The following is a 27,642-nucleotide window of genomic DNA, read 5'->3' as shown; positions in this document are numbered from 1 at the left end:
TACCTCGCTAGTTACTCCCATCTCTAAATCATTTATAAATATATTAAAAAGCAGCGGTCCTAGCACAGACCCCTGAGGAACCCCACTAACTACCCTTCTCCATTGTGAATACTGCCCATTTAACCCCACTCTCTGTTTCCTATCCTTCAACCAGTTTTTAATCCACAATAGGACATTTCCTCCTATCCCATGACCCTCCAATTTCCTCTGTAGCCTTTCATGAGGTACCTTGTCAAATGCCTTTTGAAAATCCAGATACACAATATCAACCGACTCCCCTTTGTCCACATGTTTGTTCACTCCTTCAAAGAATTGAAGTAAATTGGTCAAGCAAGATTTCCCCACACAAAAGCCATGCTGACTTGGTCTCAGTAATCCATGTGCTCTGTGATTTTGTTTTTAATAATAGCCTCTCTATCATTTTCCCCGGCACCGACGTCAGACTCACCGGTCTATAATTTCCCGGATCTCCCCTGGAGCCTTTTTTAAAAATGGGCGTTACATTGGCCACCCTCCAATCTTCCGGTACCATGCTTGATTTTAAGGATAAGTTGAATATCACTAGCAGTAGCTCCGCAAGCTCGTTTTTGCTACTCTTCAGTTTGCTGAACTGCCCCATTACGTCCTCTAGGTTTACCGTGAAGTCAGTAAGTTTCTCCGACTCGTCCGCTTGAAATAGGGGGGGATGGGGCTGGGTCCACCTCTGAAGTGCACTGCACCCACTACAAACTGCTCCAGGGACCTGCATATTGCTGTCAGGGAGCTGGGTATGACATTTGAGGCTGGCAAAAAATGTCTGATTTTTTTTTTTGTGTGTGGGAGGGGGTGGTGACCACTGGGGGAGTAAGGGGAGGTGATCCCTGCTTCCCTCCGGTGGTCATCTGGTCAGTTGGGGCACTTTTTTGGGACTTGGATCTAAAATAAAAGGGTCCAAATAAAACGGACCACATTTTCCTGACAGCCGGCTTTCTTTTTTCCATTATCGGGTGAAGCCGGCCATCTCAACGCACGCCCCCGTCCCGCTTATGATACCGACACGCCCCCTTTCAACTTTCGCCGGCCCCGCAACAGAACGCAGTTGAAGCCGCCCAAAATCGGCTTTCGATTATGCCAATTTGGCTGGATTCAGGAGATCGCCGCCCATCTCCCGATTTGTGTCGGAAGATGGGCGGCGATCACTTTCGAAAATAAGCCTGATACCACTAATTGATGACGCTGGGCAAATGTGACACTGTGTAGATGATTATATAAAGCTGACGTTGTTCATATGACATCACAAGTATTTTTGAGTCCATCAAATTGGTTTATATTATCAGGTGAGCAATAATCTTTGAGAAAGCGCTAAAAGTGGCTTAGTGAGAGGTGCAACTCAAGGCTGCCTTCCTGCTCACTGCATCACGAGATCTCCCAAAATTTAAACAATTTTAACAAATGCATTTATATTTAAAAGATACATGAAAAGTGACATGAGGATCATAAAATTATAGAGTGACAGAGAGCAAGGGAAACATCTTATGATAAATTACTGTGATAGCATTGTAAAAAGACATGAAATTTGCTGTCATAACTTTAGAAAAATGTGTACTCCCGATAGACATTAAAATATAATAAATATAAAATATTATTATATAAATGGAAGACCACCACAACTGCTTCTCTATTAAACACCATACAGAAATATAAAAAATAAAAATATAAAAAAGTAATTATCTTGCAGCACATATTTGCAACATATATGAATATATTTCTATGAAACTGAGATATATACGGGAGTATAAAAATATATTTATAAAAAATGATTATCAATAAAAATATATAGGGTGATTCACAACACATTTTTCAACATACTGTACATGAATATCAAAAGAAAATGTTTTAATCTAAACAGCCGTTATGGCTCAAAGATGAAACACATACAGACTTGGCTAGAAAATAAATAGTATAAGTGGACAGGTTAACGGTAATTAAATAGTATAAGATTGTGATGTTATGCTAATAGCATGTAGTAAATAGTAGAAGAAAAAGATACAATATTTTCTCATGGGTAAGAACAAGAGGCTCTGTGGTACGGTAATCCTGGATGTTTTGGTAGTGTTGGGCAGCAATGTTCCGGTTTGCTGTACTCTGTGACGCTGTCCTGACAATTGTTTAATAAAGACTGCATACAAATTAAAAAAAAAAAAAAAAAAAGAACAAGAGGCTCTGTTAAAGGGCTGTGAGGATCTATTGAAGGGCTATGAGGATCGGTTAGTAACTGCTCACAGGCTTATCACCATCTCTATAAGCAAAGAGGTGTGGTAGCCGTGTTAGTCCACTCTTAAAGGTTATCAATAGAAATCAAACAAAATAAAACATGGAAAAGAAAATAAGATGATACCTTTTTTATTGGACATAACTTAATACATTTCTTGATTAGCTTTCGAAGGTTGCCCTTCTTCTTCAGATCGGAAATAAGCAAATGAATGGATTCATTTGCTTATTTCTGATCTGAGGAAGAAGGGCAACCTTTGAAAGCTAATCAAGAAATGTATTAAGTTATGTTCAATAAAAAAGGTATCATCTTATTTTCTTTTCCATGTTTTATTTTGTTTGATTTCTATAAGCAAAGAAAGCTTGCTATTTTTACAAACAGCAAATTTCCTGTCTTTTTATGATGCTATGACAGTAATTTATCATGTTTCCCTTGCTGTCACTTTACAATTTTATGATCCTCATGTCATTTTTTATGTGCCTTAAGTATAAATGCATTTGTTAAAATTTTAAACATGTTTTGTATTGTCAATAGGAGACTTTTTTTTTTTAATGATGAATCTGGGAATACGTATATCACATCACAAACTTCTAGGTATGAACTCCCTTTCTTTGTTATATACATATATTTTTAAGTATTATCTCTATAAGTTTAGAGCTTTATTGCTCGTATTTTCTGTAATTTTTCAGACCCCTGATGCAGGCTGGTAGAGCCGAAACACGAGTCCTGTCGGGCCTCCTTTATTGTTTCTGAAGAATATTATAATAAAGAAGTTTTTGGACACCATCTGCGATAGGCTCCTCTTTGTTTCTCTACTGTTTTATGCCTGGCGTTCTCCATCTGTGGAGTTTTTTTTCCTTCTGTTTGTGACTATTAAAACTTAATTACCACTTTTAAACAAAATCAAGGTGGTTTACAATTTAAAATTGGAAAAGATAAATTTTCAGAAATGGAACTAAAATTTAAACAGGAAAAAGTGAAAGGCGAGCTATATTAAAACAATAAAACAGAATAGAATAAAAACGCAAAACAAAGGTAACCTCATTCATACACAACATAATGTCTGTCTGGTTTGGAGCCAGTCTCTGCAGAGAAAGCATGCACCTTTACCAGAATCCTAAAATTTCTACAAGATTGTTCTGAAAGATTTGTTAAAATATTTATAGCAGCTTTCAGCTTGGACCTCTGTCTTTCTACTTCTCCTATGTCTACCCATGCTGTTAGCTCCTTCTTCAGGTACTCCTTCATTTTACCAAAATCATCAGATCTGAAATCCAGTACTTTGAGTTTTGTATGTCTACATTCCACTTTAGCTCTTATATCGAACCATATCTTGTGATGATCACTTTTGCCTAGGTGGGAACCCATCTGGACGTTGGAAACACTTTTTCAATTTGTAAGTACTAGATCCAGTGTCACCCCTTCCTTCATGGGTTCTGTCACCCTTTGTCTGAGCAAAGCACTTTGGCAAGCATCCATAATCTCTCTGCTTCTTTTTGATTCTGCCAATGGGACATCCCAATCCACACCAGGCAAGTTGAAATCTCCCAGTAACAGCACTTCCTCTTTTATTCCAAGCTTATGGATATCTTCGATCAGATACTTGTCCAGCTTATCCATTTGTACCAGAGGTCTGCAGATACACATGTAAATAAAGGTTCCATCTTCTCTTTCCAGGATGATCCACATCGCTTCTTCTTTTTATCAGGATTCCTGTATTTCAGCTGCTTTGATATTGTTTTTCACATACAGTGTCACTCTTCCACCTCTTCGGTCCTCCCCACACTTCCTAAAATATTATAGCCTACTATGGTTGCATCCCATATATGGGAATCATTGAACCATGTGTCTGTAACAGCAACAATATCCAAGTCTGCCTTGAACATCAGGGCCTGCAAATCTTGAACATTTTTTACTCATACTACATGCATTTGTGCTCATTGCTTTCCATGTGTTGAGTGAATTGTTTAGATGGTTTTCTATATTAACATTACCTTCCCCACTGCTGTCATGTTTTGCTAGAGGTAACTTTCTGATTTCCTTTGCTCTCTTTTGGCATCCCCACTCTCTAGTTTAAATGTCTGGAAACATACTGTCTGAATTTCTCCCCAAGGATCCTTTTTCCTGTCACAGAAAGATGTAGCCCAATCATTATAGTACAGCCTTCCTCCTATGTATCTAAAATCTTCTTGACGCCAGGCTTCGAGCCACTAATTGAACTTCTCTGCTTTATGCAGTCTTTCCTCTCTTTCCATATGTAGAAACTACAGTTACGTATTTCAGAAAAAGCTGCTGGTCTGAACCAAAGACTTGGGTCCTTCCCCCAAGCTTCTGGAACACTCTCTGTGATCTAAATTTGCTATTGTTGGCCAGGTCATTTGTCCCCGGGTGGATTACAATATCAGTATTAAAATCCTTACTCTCTTCTCTGACCACATTCAGTAACTGGTTGGTACTTCTGGTAGCAGAGAATCCTGGAAGAGATTTCACTTGGTTGGGACCCACGTTAATGCCTCTGATAATAGAGTCTCCAAGCAGTAAGAATTTTCTACTTTGAGCTGATTTGTCTCATCAAAACATAAAAAGAATGATGGAATAAATGTGTAGTGAAAAAACATAGACAATTCCAATTATTAGCATAAACACCACCAATGTGCAACTGTCAACTCACTCACATTCAAGTATTTTATACTAGAATAACCCAATTTAGGTGTTTCTATATTTAACAAAACATTATGCTATTATTTAAATTCTCTTATTGATATGTGTCACAGTATTAACACAGCCAGAGTTATTTGGTGTCTCGTGGATTTAGGTCACACAAAAGAGGATTCATACACACAGATGGCTTAATCTGGCTAAAAGATTTAACCTTGCTCTGTGACTACTGAACCTCTGCCTGAACCTGGCAGAAAATAAAAACCTGAAATGCAATTTGCACAAAAACTTACACAATGAAAAAAGGAGTATAAAAAATGCCAATAAGTAAGATCAATGAAGCATAGCTATCACTGATACCAGCTTATTACAGAGGAGATAAGAAGTGAAATGACAAGAGAGCAGATGGGGTTGTATGGTCAATTTTGTAATATGATCACAGAATAGGAAGGATGAGGAATTTGGGCTATATATTTCACTTTTATCTATGTGTGAACTTACTCTCTGTTTCACCAAAAAAACTAAACCAAACCTCCCCTTCACCCCAATATATTAACATGCCATGGAAAACTTTTAAAGGAAGTGTGGATGTGCCCAAAGCGGTTTACAGAACACATTCAAATTCTGTGCTTACCTGCTGATTTTGGAATACATGGAAGTCTTATTCGTAATTTGTAGAACAAACTTCACGTTGCTTTAGTTGCCCATTTCACTCTGGTTAATGTGCAAGTCTACAATTAACATTACATTCAAATCATACCTGGGCACCCCATCTTGTTGTGCTTCACTCCGTGCTCCCATAAAAAAAGATTCCTATATATCTAAATATTATTTTGGTGTAGTATGCAAATGAAAAGAAAAGAAAAGAAAAGAAATGCAACCTAATTTCATGGAGATAATATTCAACAAAGTTTTTTTTTTTTTTTTTTAGTTAACAGGATCACTACTGATTTGTAACAGCTATTTTGGAAGATAAAAACACACATTAAAATTGTTAAGTTGCAGCTGAAAATGTTCTTACATCTAGCCAGATGAAATACGCGGATAGCTAAACTTAGCTGGCTAATGATTAAAATTAATGCTAGTTATTTCAGTTCACTCCCCAACCTTACTTCAACCCTGCATCACAAGAACACCCATAAATGAACAGCTTGGTGGAGGGTAATTTCACTCCAAAAATCTATTCCACATTCCCAATTACAAGCTTCTGGGCAATGAGGGATTTTACTATAAGCACAAAAATGGCAACTCTATAACCTAGGTGTTCACATTTACGTGTGTGTTACACATGCAGATTTTTAGAATTGTACATATATGCGTAAATGTAAAAAGTGTAAGCGCTATTCTGCAAATACCTGTTTAACTTACATAGCATGTATTTGCAAGGAGGCATTAAAAGGGTGGAGCATGGGTGGATAATAGGAAGTGTTCCCAGGGACACGGGTACCTGCCACATTCAGGTATTTGCACTTATGTTAGCACTATGGCTAGTTTAAGTGCAGGGGCCTAAATGTTAGGCATTACGATACCAGGTTACACTACTATTCTATAATAGAACTAAGACGCCTAGGTTTTTTTTTTTTAATAGAATAAGCTCCAATCACACGACCTTTGGGTCCCTAAATGGTGGCATCCAGTATTAGAACTGCCCAAACTATAGCTATAAACACAGAAAAGGATACAAGTTTTGGTACAAAGGGATTAGTGACTTCAGTGCTCGGCTTGCATTGATAGCTGTAGCTTGAGCTAAACCAGGGAGAATTTTTCCATTTACTATAGCGCCATCGAAGAGAGGACCAAAGAATGGAACCTGAGAAAGAAAAGGTTTTCAGTCAGACCAATAGGTTAACATCAAGGAATGAGCCTGAATAAAGAAATACTTTAGAGATTTATCAATTCTAAATCCTGTGTATGCTTTAAAGTAAAATCTACTACACTGACAAAATCAGAAGCCATTATAAAAGAGAGAACCTTTACTATGGAAAAGAGAAGCACTAAAAAGTATTAATTTTTCAAAAGCTGCCACAACTCTACACAAACCTCAAAGAACTGCCATCCCTTCCTTTAGGCTTCTGACTGACATGTTCAAAGGTGAAAAGGGTAGACCATTCTAAGATATGAGATTTATATTTTTTTGGGCACTATGTCCAGGTTATAAATCCAGAAAGGTCTGTTATATTTATTTATTTTATCTATTTAGATTTTGCTCACACCTTTTTCAGTAGTAGCTCAAGGTGAGTTACATTCAGGTACACTGGATATTTCTCTGTCCCAGGAGGGCTCACAATCTAAGTTTGTACCTGAGGCAATGGAGGGTTAAGTGACTTGCCCAAGATCACAAGGAGCAGCAGCGGGATTTGAACCAGCCACCTCTGGATTGCAAGATTGGTGCTCTAACCACTAGGCCACTCCTCCACTCCTTTGCTAATCAAAACATAAAACAGATATTTAGCTCTCTCTGGTGCTTTAAAGGGATATACATGGTGTGAGAAGTATAATTACAATTTTCAAAGGAATTTGCCAAGGTAACTAAGCAGTTATCTGAACTGAAAATGTTGCTCTATTCACTGGCTAAATTATGCACCTGGGTAGTTTTATTACTACCTCAAATTTCAAAGGACAATTTTTACCCAACTCTGTCCTTACCAAAGAAATAAATAAATAAATAAAAACACACAAAACACATGGAGGATAAAGGACGAGAGAGAGAGAGAGAGAGAAACAGAAGGAAAAACACACAGATGCAGATAGACAAACATAGATGGAGACACACATATGCAGATATAGACATAGATGGAAAGAGAGAGACCTTCTTTCTGTTGCTCACGTGCTCAATCGATGAGTGACCCTACCAGCATTGTCACTTTATCATATAAAGTTCTTGTACTTGCTGCATTGTTCTTTTCCTTAGAAAGCAGCAGACCCCTCTATCACACACTTCTCTTCCATCTCTTTCCCATTCCTACTCCCTTATTAGCACCCTTGATCTTCAGGACATTTGCTGTGTCTGTTCTGTTTATAGTCTACTAATTAGGAGTTAAAAGAATAAAGAAAATTTGCAGTTGAAAAAAGAGCCTACCCACGGATCTTCTCAAAGCCTAACCAGCTTGCATGGAAGTTTCATCAGCATAGGACAGTGATGCACTTTCAGCTTATTCCCTCCTCTTTTATGTCTATCATTTCTCTTCAAGTGCTCTCACCCCATGCTTTTCCACTGGCTGTATCCTACCATACTCTTGCTCACTTCTGAATTCCTCCTGTATGGGATCCAGTGGTATTTCAAGTGGACGAGTCGGAGAAACTTACTGACTTCACGGTAAACCTGGAGGATGTAATGGGGCAGTTCAGCAAATTGAAGAGTAGCAAATCTCCTGGACCGGATGGTATTCATCCTAGAGTACTGATAGAACTGAAAAATGAGCTTGCGGAGCTACTGCTAGTGATATGCAACTTATCCTTAAAATCAAGCGTGGTACCGGAAGATTGGAGGGTGGCCAATGTAACGCCCATTTTTTAAAAAGGCTCCAGGGGAGATCCGGGAAATTATAGACCGGTGAGTCTGACGTCAGTGCCGGGGAAAATGGTAGAGGCTATTATTAAAAACAAAATTACAGAGCACATCCAAGGACATGGATTACTGAGAACAAGTCAGCACGGCTTTTGTGTGGGGAAATCTTGCCTGACCAATTTACTACAATTCTTTGAAGGAGTAAACAAACATATGGGCAAAGGGGAGCCGGTTGATATTGTGTATCTGGATTTTCAAAAGGCGTTTGACAAGGTACCTCATGAAAGGCTATGGAGGAAATTGGAGGGTCATGGGATAGGAGGAAATGTCCTATTGTGGATTAAAAACTGGTTGAAGGATAGGAAACAGAGAGTGGGGTTAAATGGGCAGTATTCACAATGGAGAAGGGTAGTTAGTGGGGTTCCTCAGGGGTCTGTGCTAGGACTGCTGCTTTTTAATATATTTATAAATGATTTAGAGATGGGAGTAACTAGCGAGGTAATTAAATTTGCTGATGACACAAAGTTATTCAAAGTTGTTAAATCGCGACAGGATTGTGAAAAATTACAAGAGGACCTTAAGAGACTGGGAGACTGGGCGGCTAAATGGCAGATGACGTTTAATGTGAGCAAGTGCAAGGTGATGCATATGGGAAAAAAGAGCCCGAATTATAGCTATGTCATGCAAGGTTCCACGTTAGGAGTTACGGACCAAGAAAGGGATCTGGGTGTCGTCGTCGATAATACGCTGAAACCTTCTGCTCAGTGTGCTGCTGCGACTAGGAAAATGAATAGAATGTTGGGTATTATTAGGAAAGGTATGGAAAACAGGTGTGAGGATGTTATAATGCCGTTGTATCGCTCCATGGTGCGACCGCACCTTGAGTATTGTGTTCAATTCTGGTCGCCGCATCTCAAGAAAGATATAGTAGAATTGGAAAAGGTGCAGCGAAGGGCGACTAAAATGATAGCGGGGATGCGACGACTTCCCTATGAAGAAAGATTAAGGAGGCTAGGGCTATTCAGCTTGGAGAAGAGACGGCTGAGGGGAGACATGATAGAGGTATATAAAATAATGAGTGGCGTGGAACAGGTGGATGTGAAGCGTCTGTACACGCTTTCCAAAAATACTAGGACTAAGGGGCATGCGATGAAACTACAGTGTAGTAAATTTAAAACAAATCGGAGAAACGTTTTCTTCACCCAACATATAATTAAACTCTGGAATTCGTTGCCGGAGAAAGTGGTGAAGGCAGTTAGCTTAGCAGAGTTTTAAAAGGGGTTGGACGGTTTCCTAAAGGACAAGTCCATAAACCGCTACTAAATGGACTTGGGAAACATCCACAATTCCAGGAATAACATGTATAGAATGTTTGTACATTTGGGAAGCTTGCCAGGTGCCCTTGGCCTGGATTGGCCGCTGTCGTGGACAGGATGCTGGGCTCGATGGACCCTTGGTCTTTTCCCAGTATGACTTATATTTATGAGGAAGTGTGCTAAAATGTAGATCATAAAATTTATACTCAAATCCTGATCTAAAACACTGATAATTAAAATATATCCTTTTTGTTTGCTTATTCAGTGGAGTTGTCTTTCTTTATTATCTGCTCAATGAAAGCTTTATTAAGTATCCTTGTGAAAAAATACGTGAACCTTCATTCAGTAACTGATGGCACATGTTTGAGTTCACTTGGCCTGCTCTTCCATAGAAAACTGTTTTAAGTCTGTGACATTTGAGGGCTCTCTTGTATGAACAACCCACTTCAGTTCTTGCCACAACACGTGAACCTTCATTCAGTAACTGATGGCACATGTTTGAGTTCACTTGGCCTGCTCTTCCATAGAAAACTGTTTTAAGTCTGTGACATTTGAGGGCTCTCTTGTATGAACAACCCACTTCAGTTCTTGCCACAACATTTCAATAGGGCTTAGGCTGGAACTCTGACTTGGCCAATCCAAAAATACAAAATCTTTTCTTCAGTCATTTTTGGCTCAGTTTCAGTTCAGAGCCGATTGCCTGACGTTCTCCTCTAGAATTTTCTGATGTAACACAGAAATCATGGTTTCATCGATGAGGGCAAGCTGTCCAGGTCCTGATGTGGCAAAGCTATGTTCGACAATCAGGATGAGATTCTTAATTTGAAAGGCAATATTTGTTGTTGTGACCACTGTTCACTAGAGAATATTGCTGCCTACCTCAGGTTCCCCAAAGAGCAGTGAACGACTGAAGAGTTAAAGATCAAACTTTGGTTAAAATAAACACTGTCTTTTCCTGCACTGTATTCTTTTCATTCTCTAAACAGTACTCAATTGAGAGTGTTAAAGAGACATAGTAGGATTCAAAACCTGTTATACTTCTGCATTTTTATTTTCATCCTTGACTATCTATACTGTTTGCAACATCACTTAAAAATGTGAGAAAATCTTACTTATAACAGAAAGACAAAATGAATCTCACCTCTGGCTTTTTCATGATCTGGATACTGTACATGTGGTTTTTCATTGGATAGATGATGATAAGGACATCACCAAACTCTGTAGGAATAATTCCCCTTCTATAGTCCCGAGTGTGTTCGGACCAGACAATGTGCACTTCATCATTTCCTAAGTGTCTCAACTAAAAACAAGTCAAAACAGGATAAGGAATATAATTTCACTTGATAGTACTGCAGTTAACTGTTGAAATAACATATTAAAGTCATATGACAAAATCGACAAGAAATTGAAGGGTTCCGTACACAAACCTTGCTTTCTGTGCTCACATTATACACAGTACTGTACATAAGAAGCTAAAGTACTGCAGAATAATTACTTACCTGTTACTGTTCTACTCCTGGAGGAATTCTGTACAACTGTACAGTGCAAAATTTGTGCAGAATTCCCTACCCCCACAGAACGTGCAGAATTCTGCACTTGTTGTGCAGAAGTATGCGAAACTGCCGGCATCAGCTGTTCTCTTCCCCTCCCCCACAAAGATCACGTGGCAGGAAGAGCAAGAGAACAACTGCACATCTGGTTACTTCTGCCAGCTGCCTCTGCCAGCTAACACCCAAATGTGTATGTGAACTCTGCGGGCCTCCCTACAGCCCTGTGGTTCACATACATGGTTGGATCTAGGCTGGCAGAGGAGGGGAAGAGAACAGCGGATGCCTGCACAGAAGGAGAGGGGCAGAGTAAGATGAGTGCTATAGGGAGGGAGAGGGGCAGGATGAGCAAGATGAGTGTGTGCCCGGGCAGGGTGGGAGGGGGCAGAGAATAAGCTGAGAATGCACCCTGGGAAAGGTGGGAGGGGCAGCGAGCAAACTGAGTGTGCGTGAGCAGCGTGGGAGGGGACAGCGAGCAAGCTGAGTGTGTGCCCCGGGCAGGGTGGGAGGGGCAGCGAGCAACCTGAGAGTGCCCTGGGGATTAAGGGGGGGGAGAGGGACAGATAAAGCTGAGTGCGTCATGGGGGTGGAGGAAATCAAGCTTGATGGTGTGCTGTGGGAAGGGTGAAAGAGACAATGATAACTGGGAAGAGGAGGAGAAAGAATGAGAAGTGGGGGTGTGTGCTGAGGGGGGAGAATGAGACGTGGGGTACTGCATGTGGGAAAAGACTTTAGGGGCAGAATTAGGGGTCTTGCTGGGAGTCAGAGGGAGAGAGAACTGCAATTGGAATGAGAGATGGAACTGGGAAAGCTGGAGCCTGAGGAAAGAAAAGGCAGGAGGGAATTTCAGGCCTTAGAAAATTCTGTGCAAAAACGCTAACAATGCAGAATTTTAAAATATTGTGTGCAGAATTCCCCCAGGAGTACTGTTCTTCAAACATAGCACTTTTATGATTCACACGGATGAATCATTTAGCCTTTGACATGGTTCCTATTAAAAATTTGCAGAGTTCTATAATTAGAAAGCTCGTTCTTAAGATACAGCACAAAGGGTCAACTGGTCCATCCTGAAATAGGAGAGACCAAACATTCAGCTCCCAGTATGGAAGGCAATAAGACGAATACATCCAAGGCCATACTACTTTTGAAGAACAGTTATTACAGTTATGTTTTACTTTTCTCTAAAATTAAACATTTTGAATGGATTCCTATTAACACAACTTAGGATGCTTCAAGAATAACCAAAAGAGCTTAAAACCTCCAAATTTTTAAAAGAATGGCCAAGTAGATAGAGGGTTTATTAAAGTGAATTTCCTGAGAAGTTACGGAAGCTTTCCTTGAAATAGGAAATTTTTAAAAAATAGGGAAATGGATAGAGAGTTCTAAGTCCACATGTTTTACTGCAGTACAGTCCGTTTTCGCTATCCACATGCTCAGTATTCATGGATTCACTTCTTCACACAAAATAAAGTGTAACCCATTTTCGCTATTCACAGCCATGCACAGTGTAGTGCAAGTGCAAATGAAAGTGTATTCCCATAAGGATGCTCATAGAGCTCAGTATTGTTACACCAAAAAACTATATATACTGTACTTGTATTTTCTTAAAAACAGTATATAAAATGCACAATAAGTAAGCTGTTATTTACAAGAAGAGTACACAAAATGACGAGTTTATGGTATTAGGTAGCAAACATGTACAGTGAACAGGGTCACACAGGAACCTAACTCCCCTTTTCCCATAGGATCAATGGTTTTGTATTCACATTTTCAGTATTTATTTTATTTATTTATTGCATTTGTATCCCACATTTTCCCACCCATTGGTAGGTTCAATGTGGCTTACATATTACAACAGAGGCGGATTATAGAATGTCAGTTAGTTGTTGTGGATTACTTAATGCCAACGATCAGTAGTAGTGTAGATTGCGTTTACAAAGCATTTGGGAGGGATAGGTAGTATTTTATGGGAGTGAGGTATATATCGTTGTCAGGATTGCTGGATGTCAGGATTATGAAACCAGCTTCTGATAACTCCCTCCTCCCTCAGGCAGCTCTGAGGATGGCAGATGGACCAAATGCTGCCCAGCTGCCTGCTAGCCCTTTTGTTTCTCAATTACCCCTGATTAACATACTTTTGCCCTCTCTGGGCATCTGGGAGCAGGGCTTTCTGAGAACAAAGAAAGTCAGACAGATAGACTCCAAAACTAGGGACTTCAAAGAGTAAAACCTGTGAAAATGGTTACCTTCCTTGCATCAGGAAATTAAACTGGAGTTTGTAAAGGAAAGAGCTGGCAAACAAAAGGCTGGGAAGAAAAGAAGTTTTTTGATCCCTCTCTGTTCCTGTCAGATATATATATAGAGAGAGCAGAGCACATGGCTCTGGGCTCGCAGTTCTTCTTTCTTTCTTTCTCTACACACACACATCTTCAGCCACCAGAGCCCCAGTATCTGGCCCCCCTTTCTCCTTCAGTCCTTCCCCAAAGCTTTCTCTCTCAGAGCACATGGCTCTGCTTTCTTAGGCTCTTTCTCTGCACACACACATCTTCAGCCCTACCTCAAGGCTTCTCTCTTTCTCTGCATCCACCTCCATTCTTACCTTTCTCTCATTGATTCCCATCTAAACCAACACACACAGATACAGCATTGTAATAGTTACCTGTACTAAGTGCTGTGAGTCTATATATGCAAATATAATATACTTTCTATCCAAACCCGTGTGGATTGTGCATTATTGAAAACCCACTGCCTCTACGGACTGGACCCAGGACCATACCTAGACAACGAATGCTGACAATTGTGTTCCATTTTTGAGGTTATTTTTGGATGTTTTTAGTGGTTAAGTTATGAAGTCGCAGAGTGGAGGAACTTCCTGAAGAGGTGTGTTTTTAGGTTTTTCCAGAAGTTGAGGTAGTTGTATGTGAGTTTTAGGTCTTTTGTTAGTGCGTTCCAGCGTCAGGTGCCTAAGAAGGAGAAGCTGGAGGCGTATATGACGATTTGTATTTCAGACCTTTACATCTGGGGTAATGGAGGGTTTCTTGTTGTTTCCACCAGGTTTCTAATTGGTAGGTCAATTAACTCAGTCATGTATGCTGGCATGAAGCTGTAGATAAAGCGAATGCAACATACCTGTAGAAGGTATTCTCCGAGGACAGCAGGCTGATTGTTCTCACTGATGGGTGACGTCCACGGCAGCCCCTCCAATCGGAATCTTCACTAGCAAAAGCCTTTGTTAGCCCTCGCGCGCCGCGCATGCGCAGCCATCTTCCCACCCGAAACCGGCTCGTGCCGGCCAGTCTCATATGTAGCAAGACAAAGAGAAGGGAAGACACAACTCCAAAGGGGAGGCGGGCGGGTATGTGAGAACAATCAGCCTGCTGTCCTCGGAGAATACCTTCTACAGGTATGTAGCATTCGCTTTCTCTGAGGACAAGCAGGCTGCTTGTTCTCACTGATGGGGTATCCCTAGCCCCCAGGCTCACTCAAAACAACAACCATGGTCAATTGGGCCTCGCAACGGCGAGGACATAACTGAGATTGACCTAACAATTTATCCAACTAACTGAGAGTGTAGCCTGGAACAGAATAAACCATGGGCCTAGGGGGGTGGAGTTGGATTCTAAACCCCGAACAGATTCTGAAGCACTGACTGCCCGAACCGACTGTCGCGTCGGGTATCCTGCTGCAGGCAGTAATGAGATGTGAATGTGTGGACAGATGACCACGTCGCAGCTTTGCAAATCTCTTCAATAGTGGCTGACTTCAAGTGGGCTACCGACGCTGCCATGGCTCTAACATTATGAGCCGTGACATGACCCTCAAGAGCCAGCCCAGCTTGGGCGTAAGTGAAGGAAATGCAATCTGCTAGCCAATTGGATATGGTGCGTTTCCCCACAGCCACTCCCCTCCTGTTGGGATCAAAAGAAACAAACAATTGGGCGGACTGTCTGTTGGGCTGTGTCCGCTCCAAATAGAAGGCCAATGCTCTCTTGCAGTCCAATGTGTGCAGCTGACGTTCAGCAGGGCAGGAATGAGGACGGGGAAAGAATGTTGGCAAGACAATTGACTGGTTCAGATGGAACTCCGACACAACCTTTGGCAAGAACTTAGGGTGAGTGCGGAGGTCTACTCTGTTGTGATGAAATTTGGTGTAAGGGGCCTGGGCTACCAGGGCCTGAAGCTCACTGACTCTACGAGCTGAAGTAACTGCCACCAAGAAAATGACCTTCCAGGTCAAGTACTTCAGATGGCAGGAGTTCAGTGGCTCAAAAGGAGGTTTCATCAGCTGGGTGAGAACGACATTGAGATCCCGTGACACTGTAGGAGGCTTGACAGGGGGCTTTGACAAAAGCAAACCTCTCATGAAGCGAACAACTAAAGGCTGTCCTGAGATCGGCTTACCTTCCACACGGTAATGGTATGCACTGATTGCACTAAGGTGAACCCTTACAGAGTTGGTCTTGAGACCAGACTCAGACAAGTGCAGAAGGTATTCAAGCAGGGTCTGTGTAGGACAAGAGCGAGGATCTAGGGCCTTGCTGTCACACCAGACGGCAAACCTCCTCCACAGAAAGAAGTAACTCCTCTTAGTGGAATCTTTCCTGGAAGCAAGCAAGATGCGGGAGACACTCTCTGACAGACCCAAAGAGGCAAAGTCTATGCTCTCAACATCCAGGCCGTGAGAGCCAGAGACTGGAGGTTGGGATGCAGAAGCGCCCCTTCATCCTGTGTGATGAAGGTCGGAAAACACTCCAATCTCCACGGTTCTTCAGAGGACAACTCCAGAAGGAGAGGGAACCAGATCTGACGCGGCCAAAAAGGAGCAATCAGAATCATGGTGCCTCGGTCTTGCTTGAGTTTCAACAAAGTCTTCCCCACCAGAGGTATGGGAGGATAAGCATACAGCAGGCCTTCCCCCCAGTCCAGGAGGAAGGCATCCGATGCCAGTCTGCCGTGGGCCTGAAGCCTGGAACAGAACTGAGGGACTTTGTGGTTGGCTCGAGATGCGAAGAGATCTACCAAGGGGGTGCCCCACACCTGGAAGATCTGTCGTACTACACGGGAATTGAGCGACCACTCGTGAGGTTGCATAATCCTGCTCAACCTGTCGGCCAGACTGTTGTTTACGCCTGCCAGATATGTGGCTTGGAGCACCATGCCGTGACGGCGAGCCCAGAGCCACATGCTGACGGCTTCCAGACACAGGGGGCGAGATCCGGTGCCCCCCTGCTTGTTGATGTAATACATGGCAACCTGGTTGTCTGTCTGAATTTGGATAATTTGGTGGGACAGCCGATCTCTGAAAGCTTTCAGAGCGTTCCAGACCGCTCGCAACTACAGGAGATTGATCTGCAGATCGCGTTCCTGGAGGGACCAGCTTCCTTGGGTGTGAAAGCCCATCGACATGAGATCCCCACCCCAGGAGACACGCATCCGTAGTCAGCACTTTTTGAGGCTGAGGAATTTGAAAAGGACGTCCCAGAGTCAAATTGGACCAAATCGTCCACCAATACAGGGATTTGAGAAAACTCGTGGACAGGTGGATCACGTCTTCTAGATCCCCAGCAGCCTGAAACCACTGAGAAGCTAGGGTCCATTGAGCAGATCTCATGTGAAGGCGGGCCATGGGAGTCACATGAACTGTGGAGGCCATGTGGCCCAGCAATCTCAACATCTGCCGAGCTGTGATCTGCTGGGACGCTCGCACCCGCGAGACGAGGGACAACAAGTTGTTGGCCCTCGCCTCTGGGAGATAGGCCCGAGCCGTCCGAGAATCCAGCAGAGCTCCTATGACTTCGAGTTTCTGCACTGGGAGAAGATGGGACTTTGGATAATTTATCACAAACCCCAGTAGCTCCAGGAGGCGAATAGTCATCTGCATGGACTGTAGAGCTCCTGCCTCGGATGTGTTCTTCACCAGCCAATCGTCGAGATAAGGGAACACATGCACTCCCAGCCTGCGAAGCGCTGCTGCTACTACAGCCAAGCACTTCGTGAACACTCTGGGCACAGAGGCGAGCCCAAAGGGTAGCACACAGTACTGGAAGTGACGTGTGCCCAGCTGAAATCGCAGATACTGTCTGTGAGCTGGCAGTATCGGGATGTGTGTATAGGCGTCCTTCAAGTCCAGAGAGCATAGCCAATCGTTCTCCTGAATCATGGGGAGGAGGGTGCCCAGGGAAAGCATCCTGAACTTTTCTTTGACCAGGTATTTGTTCAGGGCCCTTAGGTCTAGGATGGGACGCATCCCCCCTGTTTTCTTTTCCACAAGGAAGTACCTGGAATAGAATCCCAGCCCTTCCTGCCCGGATGGCACGGGCTCGACTGCATTGGCGCTGAGAAGGGCGGAGAGTTCCTCTGCAAGTACCTGCTTGTGTTGGAAGCTGTAAGACTGAGCTCCCGGTGGACAATTTGGAGGTTTTGAGGCCAAATTGAGGGTATATCCTTGCCGGACTATTTGAAGAACCCACTGATCGGAGGTTATGAGAGGCCACCTTTGGTGAAAAGCTTTCAACCTCCCTCCGACTGGTAGGTCACCCGGCACTGACACTTGGATGTCGGCTCTGCTCTGCTGGAGCCAGTCAAAAGCTCGTCCCTTGCTTTTGCTGGGGAGCCGAGGGGCCTTGCTGAGGCGCACATTGCTGACGAGAGCGAGCGCGCTGGGGCTTAGCCTGGGCCGCAGGCTGTCAAGAAGGAGGATTGTACCTACGCTTACCAGAAGAGTAGGGAACAGTCCTCCTTCCCCAAAAAAATCGTCTACCTGTAGAGGTAGAAGCTGAAGGCTGCCAGCGGGAGAACTTGTCGAAAGCGGTATCCCGCTGGTGGAGCTGCTCTACCACCTGCTCGACTTTTTCTCCAAAAATGTTATCCACACGGCAAGGTGAGTCCGCAATCCGCTGCTGGAGTCTATTCTCTAGGTTGGAGGCATGCAGCCATGAGAGTCTGCGCATCACCACACCTTGAGCAGCGGCCCTGGACGCAACATCAAAGGTGTCATACACCCCTCTGGCCAGGAATTTTCTGCACGCCTTCAGCTGCCTGACCACCTCCTGAAATGGCTTGGCTTGCTCAGGGGGGGAGCTTGTCCACCAAGCCCGCCAACTGCCACACATTGTTCCGCATGTGTATGCTCGTGTAGAGCTGGTAAGACTGAATTTTGGCCACGAGCATAGAGGAATGGTAGGCCTTCCTCCCAAAGGAGTCTAAGGTTCTAGAGTCCTTGCCCGGGGGCGCAGAAGCATGCTCCCTAGAACTCTTAGCCTTCTTTAGGGCCAAATCCACAACTCCAGAGTCGTGAGGCAACTGGGTGCGCATCAGCTCTGGGTCCCCATGGATCCGGTACTGGGACTCGATCTTCTTGGGAATGAGGGGATTACTTAGTGGCTTGGTCCAGTTCGCCAGCAATGTCTTTTTGAGGACATGATGCATGGGTACTGTGGACGCTTCCTTAGGTGGAGAAGGATAGTCCAAGAGCTCAAACATTTCAGCCCTGGGCTCGTCCTCCACAACCACCGGGAAGGGGATGGCCGTAGACATCTCCCGGACAAAGGAAGCAAAAGACAGACTCTCGGGAGGAGAAAGCTGCCTTTCAGGAGAGGGAGTGGGATCCGAAGGAAGGCCATCAGACTCCTCGTCAGAGAAATATCTGATGTCCTCCTCCTCCTCCCACGAGGTCTCACCATCGGTATCAGACACAAGTTCACGAACCTGTGTCTGAAGCCGTGCCCGGCTCGACTCCGTGGAACCACGGCCACGGTGGGAGCGTCTAGAGGTAGACTCCCTCGCCCGCACCGGCGAAGCTCCCTCCGCCGACGTCGTCGGGGAGCCTTCCTGGGAGGCTACCGCAGTCGGTACCGCAAGCGGCACCGATGTCGGAGACCTCACCCCGGGCAAAGAGCCAGCCGGCGCCTCACTCGACGGTACCGGAGGCGCAAGCACCCCCGGTACCGGAGGGGAAGGCCGCAACAGCTCTCCCAGGATCTCTGGGAGAACGGCCCGGAGACTCTCGTGCAGAGCGGCTGTGGAGAAAGACATGGAAGCCGATGCAGGTGTCGATGTCAGAGTCTGTTCAGGGCGTGGAGACTGTTCTGGGCTGTCCATAGTGGAGCGCATCGATACCTCTTGAACAGAGGGTGAGCGGTCCTCTCGGTGCCGATGCCTGCTGGGTGCCGACTCCCTCGGCGACCCAGAGCTCTCGGTGACGACACGGGAAGGGGACCGGTGTCGATGCTTCTTCGACTTCTTGGGACGAAGCATGTCACCGGAACTTCCCGGTACCGACGAGGAGGACATAGAATCCAGCCGTCGCTTCCTCGGGGCCGAGGCCGAAGAAGGTCGGTCTCGGGGGGGGGGGGGGGGGGGCTGTACCGCAGGAGCCCTCAGGGTAGGGGGAGACCCACCCGAAGGCTCACCGCCACCAGCAGGGGAATGGACAGCCCTCACCTGCACTCCAGACGAAGCACCACTGTCCGACGACATCAGCAGACGAGGAGGTCCCGGTACCACCAACGCCAACGCAGCCTTCCGATGTCTCAGCCCCGATGCAGAGGGTCGATGCCTCGATGCACTCGCGGCCGAGGATGAAGGTCTGGACGCTGGCGACGTCGATGCACTCGATACTCCCGGTGCCGATGCCGACGAAGAGCCCGAGAACAAAACGTTCAACTGGGCCAATCTCGCTACCTGAGTCCGCTTTTGTAAAAGAGAGCACAGACTACAGGCCTGCGGGCGGTTCCCAGCCCCCAGACACTGAAGACACGACGCGTGTCTATCAGTGAGCGAGATTACCCGGGCGCACTGGGTGCATTTCTTGAAGCCGCTGGGAGACTTCGATGTCATGGGCGGAAAAATCGCGCCGGCGAGATCAAAACTCGTAATGGCGAAGATGGCACCACAAAAAAGGGGAAGAAAAACTTTGAACCGGGGCCTCAAAAGGGCCTACCCCGACGACGAAAGAAAACTTCACGGGGCAAAAACTAGAAATATAGGAAGGGGAACAGACCGAAAAGGTCTCCTTCCGAATGTTTTTTTTTTTTTTTCTTAGCGAAGTCCAAAAAAAGACGCGCGAGGTCGACTTTCCGGGCGCGAACGGCGTAAACACGACCGTACCGAGCGCAGACAAAAGAAGACTGGCCGGCATGAGCCGGTTTCGGGCGGGAAGACGGCCGCGCATGCGCGGTGCGCATTGGCGCGCGAGGGCTAGCAAAGGCTTTTGCTAGTGAAGATTCCAATTGGAGGGGCTGCCGTGGACGTCACCCATCAGTGAGAACAAGCAGCCTGCTTGTCCTCGGAGAATTCTGTGTACGAGTGAGCATATCTTGAAGGTTAATTGTTCATTAATTGGTAGCCAGTGTAGACTTTGTAGTAGGGGTTTCGTGCTTTCGAAGCATGATTTTCCATAGATAAGTCTGGCTGCTGTGTTCAAGGGGTTTTCTAGGAAACTAACCCCAACAAATAGCGTGAACGGACTGTATTACATCACGGGCTGGATGGCTCCTCCAAATATATATGAAAAGGTGGGAGGTTGACCACGGATACCAAAGACTGGAAAGATAAACTTCTGAAGTAAAAACTGTTTATTGATAAAAAGACTCGACACAAATGTCGTGTTTTGGCAGCTAGGCCTGCATCAGGAGTCTGTGTAGATAGAAAACATCAAATGCTCTAACATAATGAAATACAGAATGATCCAGAGTAACATCCAATTTCTTGATGTAGTGAGTTGGATAATGGTCTTGAAAAAGACCTTTAGGTGAAAAGCATGATCATGTCAGTGAAAGTGAATTTTAGCATTTGCCAAAGTAGACCAGAGCTTCCCAAACTGTGGGTCAGGATCCCAAGTGGGTTTACAAAACTGACTTTTGAGATCATGACATAGGTGGGTTCTTCATAGGTATATCATTATTCTGCATCTCCAGGGAGTTGCGTAATTTTATTTGGCCGTAATCATGGGGGTCACAGGCACAAAAAGATTGGGAAGCACTGAAGTAGACTATAAATGTCTTTTATAAATGTATAATCATGGCATCAGAAAATTACCTGTGCCAACAAAAGGAAAACAAAGATAAGACAGACACAGATGTGATAAGCACTTAATCAAGGAACCAAAATCAAAACTTTAGATGCACCAAAAATTGAGTGCTACTACAGAGGATACACTACAGAGCTAAACACTTATGTAAAGGAACTTCCAGAGGGACATCTGAAAACAGAAGCTGCCAAGAAAAGGATCAAGGCTGAAAAGGGAAAAAAGTTATTGTAGTTGAAAAGAAATTCATTACTCACACAGAGGAAAGTATATATGAGAAATTATATGAAAACTTCAAAAAATAGAAAGATGATATACTTCTACATATCTGCATGTACCCTTATTAAAATACAACCATGTATAAATGTATGCATATAGATACCTGAAGACTGCATTGAATCTACAGATCATTATGTCATGGCCACAGCCATGCCTAGACCCCCTGACTCACCTCATGCCGTCTTTGGGGCTCTTGCTTCTGCACCATCATGATGAGTCGCTCGGGTGGCCTCTGTGGTCTGCACCGCACCACCAACGTCCTTAGGCAAGTGTGCATGCTGAAGATGTTCCTTTAAAGGGACAGGCAGACTGGAGAAAAGGGCGGTGCTCGCTGAGGATGTTCCGCTGGGGAGGTATTTCATTCCTCGAACGTCCCTTCAGCTTTGCCTTAGTAACAGGTCTTCAGAGCTGTGCCTCTTGAGTAGCCTTCCTGGCCTCCTTGTACCTGCCAAGCTTCAGTCCTGCCCTGCCTTCTAGTTCCAGTATTCACTTCCAGCTTTCAGTCTTCAGCTCCGCAGCTCCAGTCTCTGGTTTCAGTACCAACTCATCAGTTCCAGCTTCTGGTTCCAGTTGCTAGTCTCCATTCCCAGTATCCAGTCTTCAGATCCGCAGCAGTTCCTGTCTCCAGTGCCAACTTCCTCTAGCCCTGCTACTCTATTGTAACTGTGTGACTCATCTGCTGTCTGTCAGGATCCTCCTGGCCTCTGGGTTGGGAACCCTGGTGACAGTCCAAGGGCTCACCATTCAGATCTGTGACAGATTGTGAAGGCCATGAGATTGATGAAATCACCAGCCTTTCAGTTACTGCAGCAGCTGGCTCTCCAGATTTAACAGTTGTTTGGTGCTGTCCTGGATTTAAGCCAAAAGATGATCATCTCCAGAACACTGGCACACCACAAGTTGCAGCTCCTCCGCCTGCCAATCTCCACCTGGCCTTGTTGCTGCTTCTGGAGCCTCAGGGGTCCATGTAGCACCACCTTCAAGGTTCAACAGGACCCCAAAGTCCTGCCAGGGGTTCCTGAACCAGTGCCAAATAATCTTCAAGCTACGAGCGAAGGACTTTGTTTCTGACAGAGAGAGTGGCATACATTATCTTGCTTCTCACTGGTCCTGCTCTCACTTGGGCTTTGCTTATCTGGGAGTGAAACGTTCCGATATTGAATAAGTTAGTTCCCGGGTCAGTTTTGAAGAATCTTCGAGGAACCAGGGAAGGCCTCCTCCACAGCCTCCAAGTTGTTTAATCTTTAGCAAGGGTCACAAACTGTGGGCAATTATGCCATTCGGTTTCAGACCTTAGCCGCCGAGATGTAGTGGAACAATGGGAGCTTGATTGCTGTCTTCTGGGGAGGGGGTTTGTCTTCCCAGATCAAAGATGAATTAGCGGGGCGAGACCTCCTGAGGACCCTAGATTACCTCATTCTTCTCTGCACACGAGTGGACATCCGCTTCTGAGAGTGAGCACAGGAGCGACAAGCCGGCCGCAGGCTACCTTGATCGGGTCCCAGTTTCCAGCACAGTTCTTAGTCTCCTTCTAAGCCCTCCGCTTCAGCCGAAGATGGGGAACCTATGCAGCTTGACCAATCAATCCTCTTGGATCGAGAAAAGCAGCAGAGGCAAAACCAGAATCTATGCCTATACTGTGGAGAAAAAGGCCCGTATACCCTCAGGTGTCCTAAGAAACCAGTAAACCATCAAGCCTGGTTCTGGCTGGGGAAGCAGAACTAGGTACTTCCATACGAATTCCCTGAACACAAATGTTGGTTTCTGCCACCATAGAATTAGATCAATAGTTCTCCAATGAAGCTTTTAGTGACTCGGGAGCCGGAGGAAGCTTCATTGACAAGGCCCTTGTCTAGCACCACAACATCCCATCCAGGAACTATCCAAGCCTGTACCAGTTTCATCTGTATATAGGAACATACAAGAGCACATCAAGACAAAGACAGTACTCCTATGTTTGAGAATTGGGGTCCTTCATAGAGAACCTATAGTTCTGTACGTTCTCCAGACAGCAGTCAACCCCATCATACTAGGCCTTCCACAGTTACAGAAGCTCAATCCCCGAATTGACTGGGAGCACGGGGAGCTCTTACCCTGCAGTAAACCTTGACTTCGTCATTTTTTGGATTCTGTGCTTCCTGCTATCCTAATGACTACTAGCGAACTAGAGGAGATGGAAGATCTACCCTGGGCCTACCACGATTACACTGATGTATTCTCCAAGAAACAGGCTGAGACTCTACTGCCACATTGTGAATAGGATTGCCCCATTGATTTGGTAACCGGGAAGATGCTCCCGAGGGGTAGAGTCTACCCCCTGTCTCACCCCGAGACCGAGGCAATGTCAGCTTACATTAAAGATAACTTACAGAGGGTGTTCAACTGCCCTTCCACATCTCCTACCGGAGTGGGCTTCCTTCATCACAGGCAAGGAGGATTGGGGGGGGGGGGGGGTTATGTACTTGTATAGATTACAGGGGCTTAAACACTATCACTATTTAAAAAATAAGTATCCGCATCCACTCATTTCCAAATTGTTTGACCATCTCCAAGGAGCCCGCATATTCACTAAATTGAATCTTCAGGGAGCTTATAATTTGTTCCGCATCTGGGAGGATGATGAGTGTAAGAGAGCAGTCAACATCAGGGACGGACATTATATCTAGTAATGCCCTTTGGCCTTGCCAATGCCCCCTGCTGTCTTTCAAAACTTTGACAAGGGAAAATTAGGTTCTTACCTTGGTAATTTTCTTTCCTTTAGTCATAGCAGATGAAGCCATTACATATGGGTTATGTCCATCAACCAGCAGGGGAGATAGAGAGCACTCAAACTTTCACAGTGCCCTCTTGGCCAGCTAGCTCCACTGCCTCTTCAGTATTTGAAGCTTCCAAAGCAGTATGGCAAACCACAATGGGAATCACAAGAGCTTTCCTCACAGCGAACGATGGCCCATCACAAGGGCATGAACTCATAAAGGAGGGAATGCACATCCTCCTGGAGGGAATAAACTCATCCTCCTTATTGTATAAGTGGAGGGGAACACACGCGCCTCCTGGAGGGAATCACACATCCTCCCAACACACTGGAGGGAATGAACTCATCCTCCTATTTATAGAACTGGAGGGGAACACACGCGCCTCCTGGAGAGAATCAACACATCCTCCAAAAAAAACATGCTGGAGGGAATGAACACATCCTCCTAAATTTAAACTGAACATGAATCCTGAAGATTGTTTTCCAACTTTCTCCCAAGGAAGGAACTTCAGGAAATTAGAACAGAACCTGAAAAACAGATTCACAGCACACAGACAATCATACAGGGAGGGCTCATGGCTTCATCTGCTATGACTAAAGGAAAGAAAATTACCAAGGTAAGAACCTAATTTTCCCTTCCTTGTCATCAAGCAGATGAAGCCATTACGTATGGGATGTAACAAAGCAATCCCTAGATAGGGTGGGAACAAGCCACACCACGCGCCAGCACTTGTGCACCATAACGCGCATCCCTCCTGGCAGCCACATCCAGCCTGTAATGTCGGGCAAAGGAGAGCTTAGAAGCCCATGTTGCTGCACTGCATATCTCTTGAAGAGAGAGTGCTCCAGTTTCAGCCCAAGAGGAAGAAATCGCTCTAGTAGAATGTGCCTTAAAGGCTACAGGCGGAACCCTGCCGGCCAGCAGATAAGCTGAAAAGATAGTTTCTTTGAGCCAGCGGGCAATAGTGGCTTTAGACGCTGGAGACCCTCTGCGAGAACCGGATAGCAAAACAAACAGATGATCAGAAGTCCTGAAAGAGTTAGTAACTCGCAGATACTGCAGCAGAGTCCTGCGCACATCCAAAAGGTGCAGCTGCCCAAAAGATTCTGGAAACTCTTCCTCTGAAAAAGAGGGCAGGAAAATAGGCTGGTTTAGGTGAAAGGCTGAAACCACCTTAGGCATAAAGGAAGGCACGGTCCGAACCGTGACTCCGGACTCTGAAAATTGCAGAAATGGGTCTCTACAGGACAGCGCCTGGAGCTCTGACACCCGTCTCGCCGAGGTAATGGCCACCAGAAAAAAGGCCTTCAGTGTCAAATCTTTCTCCGATGCTCGCCGAAGCGGCTCAAAAGGAGATGCCTGCAGGGTTTTCAAAACTAGCCCCAGGTTCCAAGCTGGACAGGGTGCTCGCACTGGAGGTCGGAGCCGAAGCACCCCTCTAAGAAATCGTGCCACATCTGGGTGAGCAGCCAAAGACACGCCTTCCACCTTACCACGAAGGGAGGCCAACGCTGCCACCTGCACCTGCAGGGAATTATAGGCCAAGCCTTTTTGTACACCTTCCTGCAAAAAGTCCAGAATCGGCGAGACAGGAGCCCGCATTGGAGCAATGGCTCTGGAAGCACACCAAGACTCAAACAGGCACCAAATCCTGGCATAAGCCACGGAAGTGGACCGCTTGCGGGCTTGCAGGAGAGTGGAAATAACTTTATTGGAATAACCTTTATTCCTCAATTGCGCCCTCTCAATAGCCATGCCGTAAGACCAAAGCGGCCGGCGTCCTCCATGGCTACCGGTCCCTGAGTCAACAGGTTCGGTACCAGAGGTAACGGCAGAGGAGCCTCCAGGAGCATCTGTCGGAGGTCTGCATACCAAGGTCTCCTTGGCCAATCCGGGGCGATGAGGACCACTTCTCCTGGGTGCAGCCGAATCTGCAAGAGCAGACGCCCTATCAAGGGCCATGGGGGAAACACATAAAGTAGACCCGGAGGCCAGGGTTGAGCCAAGGCATCCAACCCCGCCGAGCGAGGATCTCTCCGTCTGCTGAAGAAGCACGGGACTTTGGTATTGGCACTTGTCGCCATTAGATCCATCACGGGCTTGCCCCATTTGGCACAGATCTGCAGGAATACTTCGGCTGCCAGATTCCATTCTGCTGGATCGATCTGATGCCTGCTCAGATAATCGGCCTGCACATTGCTCTGACCTGCAATATGAGCTGCCGACAGACACTGAAGATGCAGCTCGGCCCAGTGGCAAATCAGTTCGGCCTGCGCGGCTAGCGCTCTGCACCTTGTTCCGCCTTGTCGATTTATATAGGCCACCGTTGTCGTGTTGTCCGACATCACTCTGACAGCCAATCCTTCCAGGGTCACTTGAAAGGCCAGAAGCGCCTGAAACACCGCTTTCAACTCTAGGCGGTTGATGGACCACTCCGACTCCTCGGGTGTCCATAGACCCTGGGAATGCTTCCCCTTGCAGTGTGCGCCCCAGCCCTTCAGGCTGGCATCTGTTACCACTAGGCACCAAACGGGGAGCGTCAGCGGCATTCCTCGCCGCAGCATGCTGTCCGAGAGCCACCACTCCATGCTGAGTCGGGCCGCAGGGAGCCAAGTAAGTCTGCATTGGTAATCCTGAGAAATAGGAGACCATCTCCGGAGGAGGGAATACTGTAGAGGTCTCAGGTGCGCTCTCGCCCAGGGTACCACTTCCATCGTGGCTGTCATCGATCCCAACAGCTGGACAATGTCCCAAGCTCGCAGGCGGGGCATCCTCAGGAGCAGACGGACCTGATTCTGAAGCTTGCACCGCCTTAGCTCGGGTAGGAACACATAGCCCGAGACTGTGTCGAACCTGGCCCCCAAAAACTCTAGAGATTGTGAAGGGGACAGGTGACTTTTGGCCATATTGACGACCCAGCCTAGAGACTGCAGTACTGAGACCACTCTGGCTGTAGCTTGTAAGCTCTCTGTTGCAGAGTCTGCTCTGATGAGCCAGTCGTCTAGGTACGGGTGAACCCTGATACCTTCTCGCCTGAGAAAAGCAGCTACTACCACCATTACCTTCGAAAAGGTTCGGGGAGCTGTGGCGAGGCCAAAAGGCAAGGCCCTGAACTGGAAATGTTTTCCCAACACCGCAAACCTCAGAAACTTCTGGTGCGGGGGCCAAATCGGTATGTGCAAGTAAGCTTCTTTCAGGTCTAGAGACGTGAGAAACTCTCCTGGCTGTACCGCCGCAATGACGGAGCGCAGGGATCCCATGTGGAAATGCCGCACTCTCAGGGACTTGTTCACTTCTTTT

At 45.7% G+C, this 27,642-nt stretch overlaps 1 protein-coding gene across 2 annotated transcripts in view; it reads right to left on the bottom strand.

Annotated features, from left to right (window-relative positions):
• Positions 1-27,642, bottom strand: part of RALGAPA1 (Ral GTPase activating protein catalytic alpha subunit 1) — an 882,008-nt gene that overhangs the window by 191,850 nt on the left and 662,516 nt on the right. For both annotated transcript variants that reach the window (XM_030214290.1, XM_030214291.1), the window contains exons 37-38: positions 10,875-11,033; positions 6,592-6,719 (exon numbers count right to left, since the gene is read on the bottom strand). In XM_030214290.1, coding sequence (XP_030070150.1) covers positions 6,592-6,719; positions 10,875-11,033 — 287 coding nt within the window. The remainder of the gene's footprint in view (positions 1-6,591; positions 6,720-10,874; positions 11,034-27,642) is intronic.

Source organism: Microcaecilia unicolor, chromosome 9 (genome assembly GCF_901765095.1).
Source record: "Microcaecilia unicolor chromosome 9, aMicUni1.1, whole genome shotgun sequence".
Taxonomy (NCBI): domain Eukaryota; kingdom Metazoa; phylum Chordata; class Amphibia; order Gymnophiona; family Siphonopidae; genus Microcaecilia; species Microcaecilia unicolor.
The sequence above is the reverse complement of the archived record's forward strand: the minus strand, read 5'-3'. Positions and strand labels throughout refer to the sequence as shown.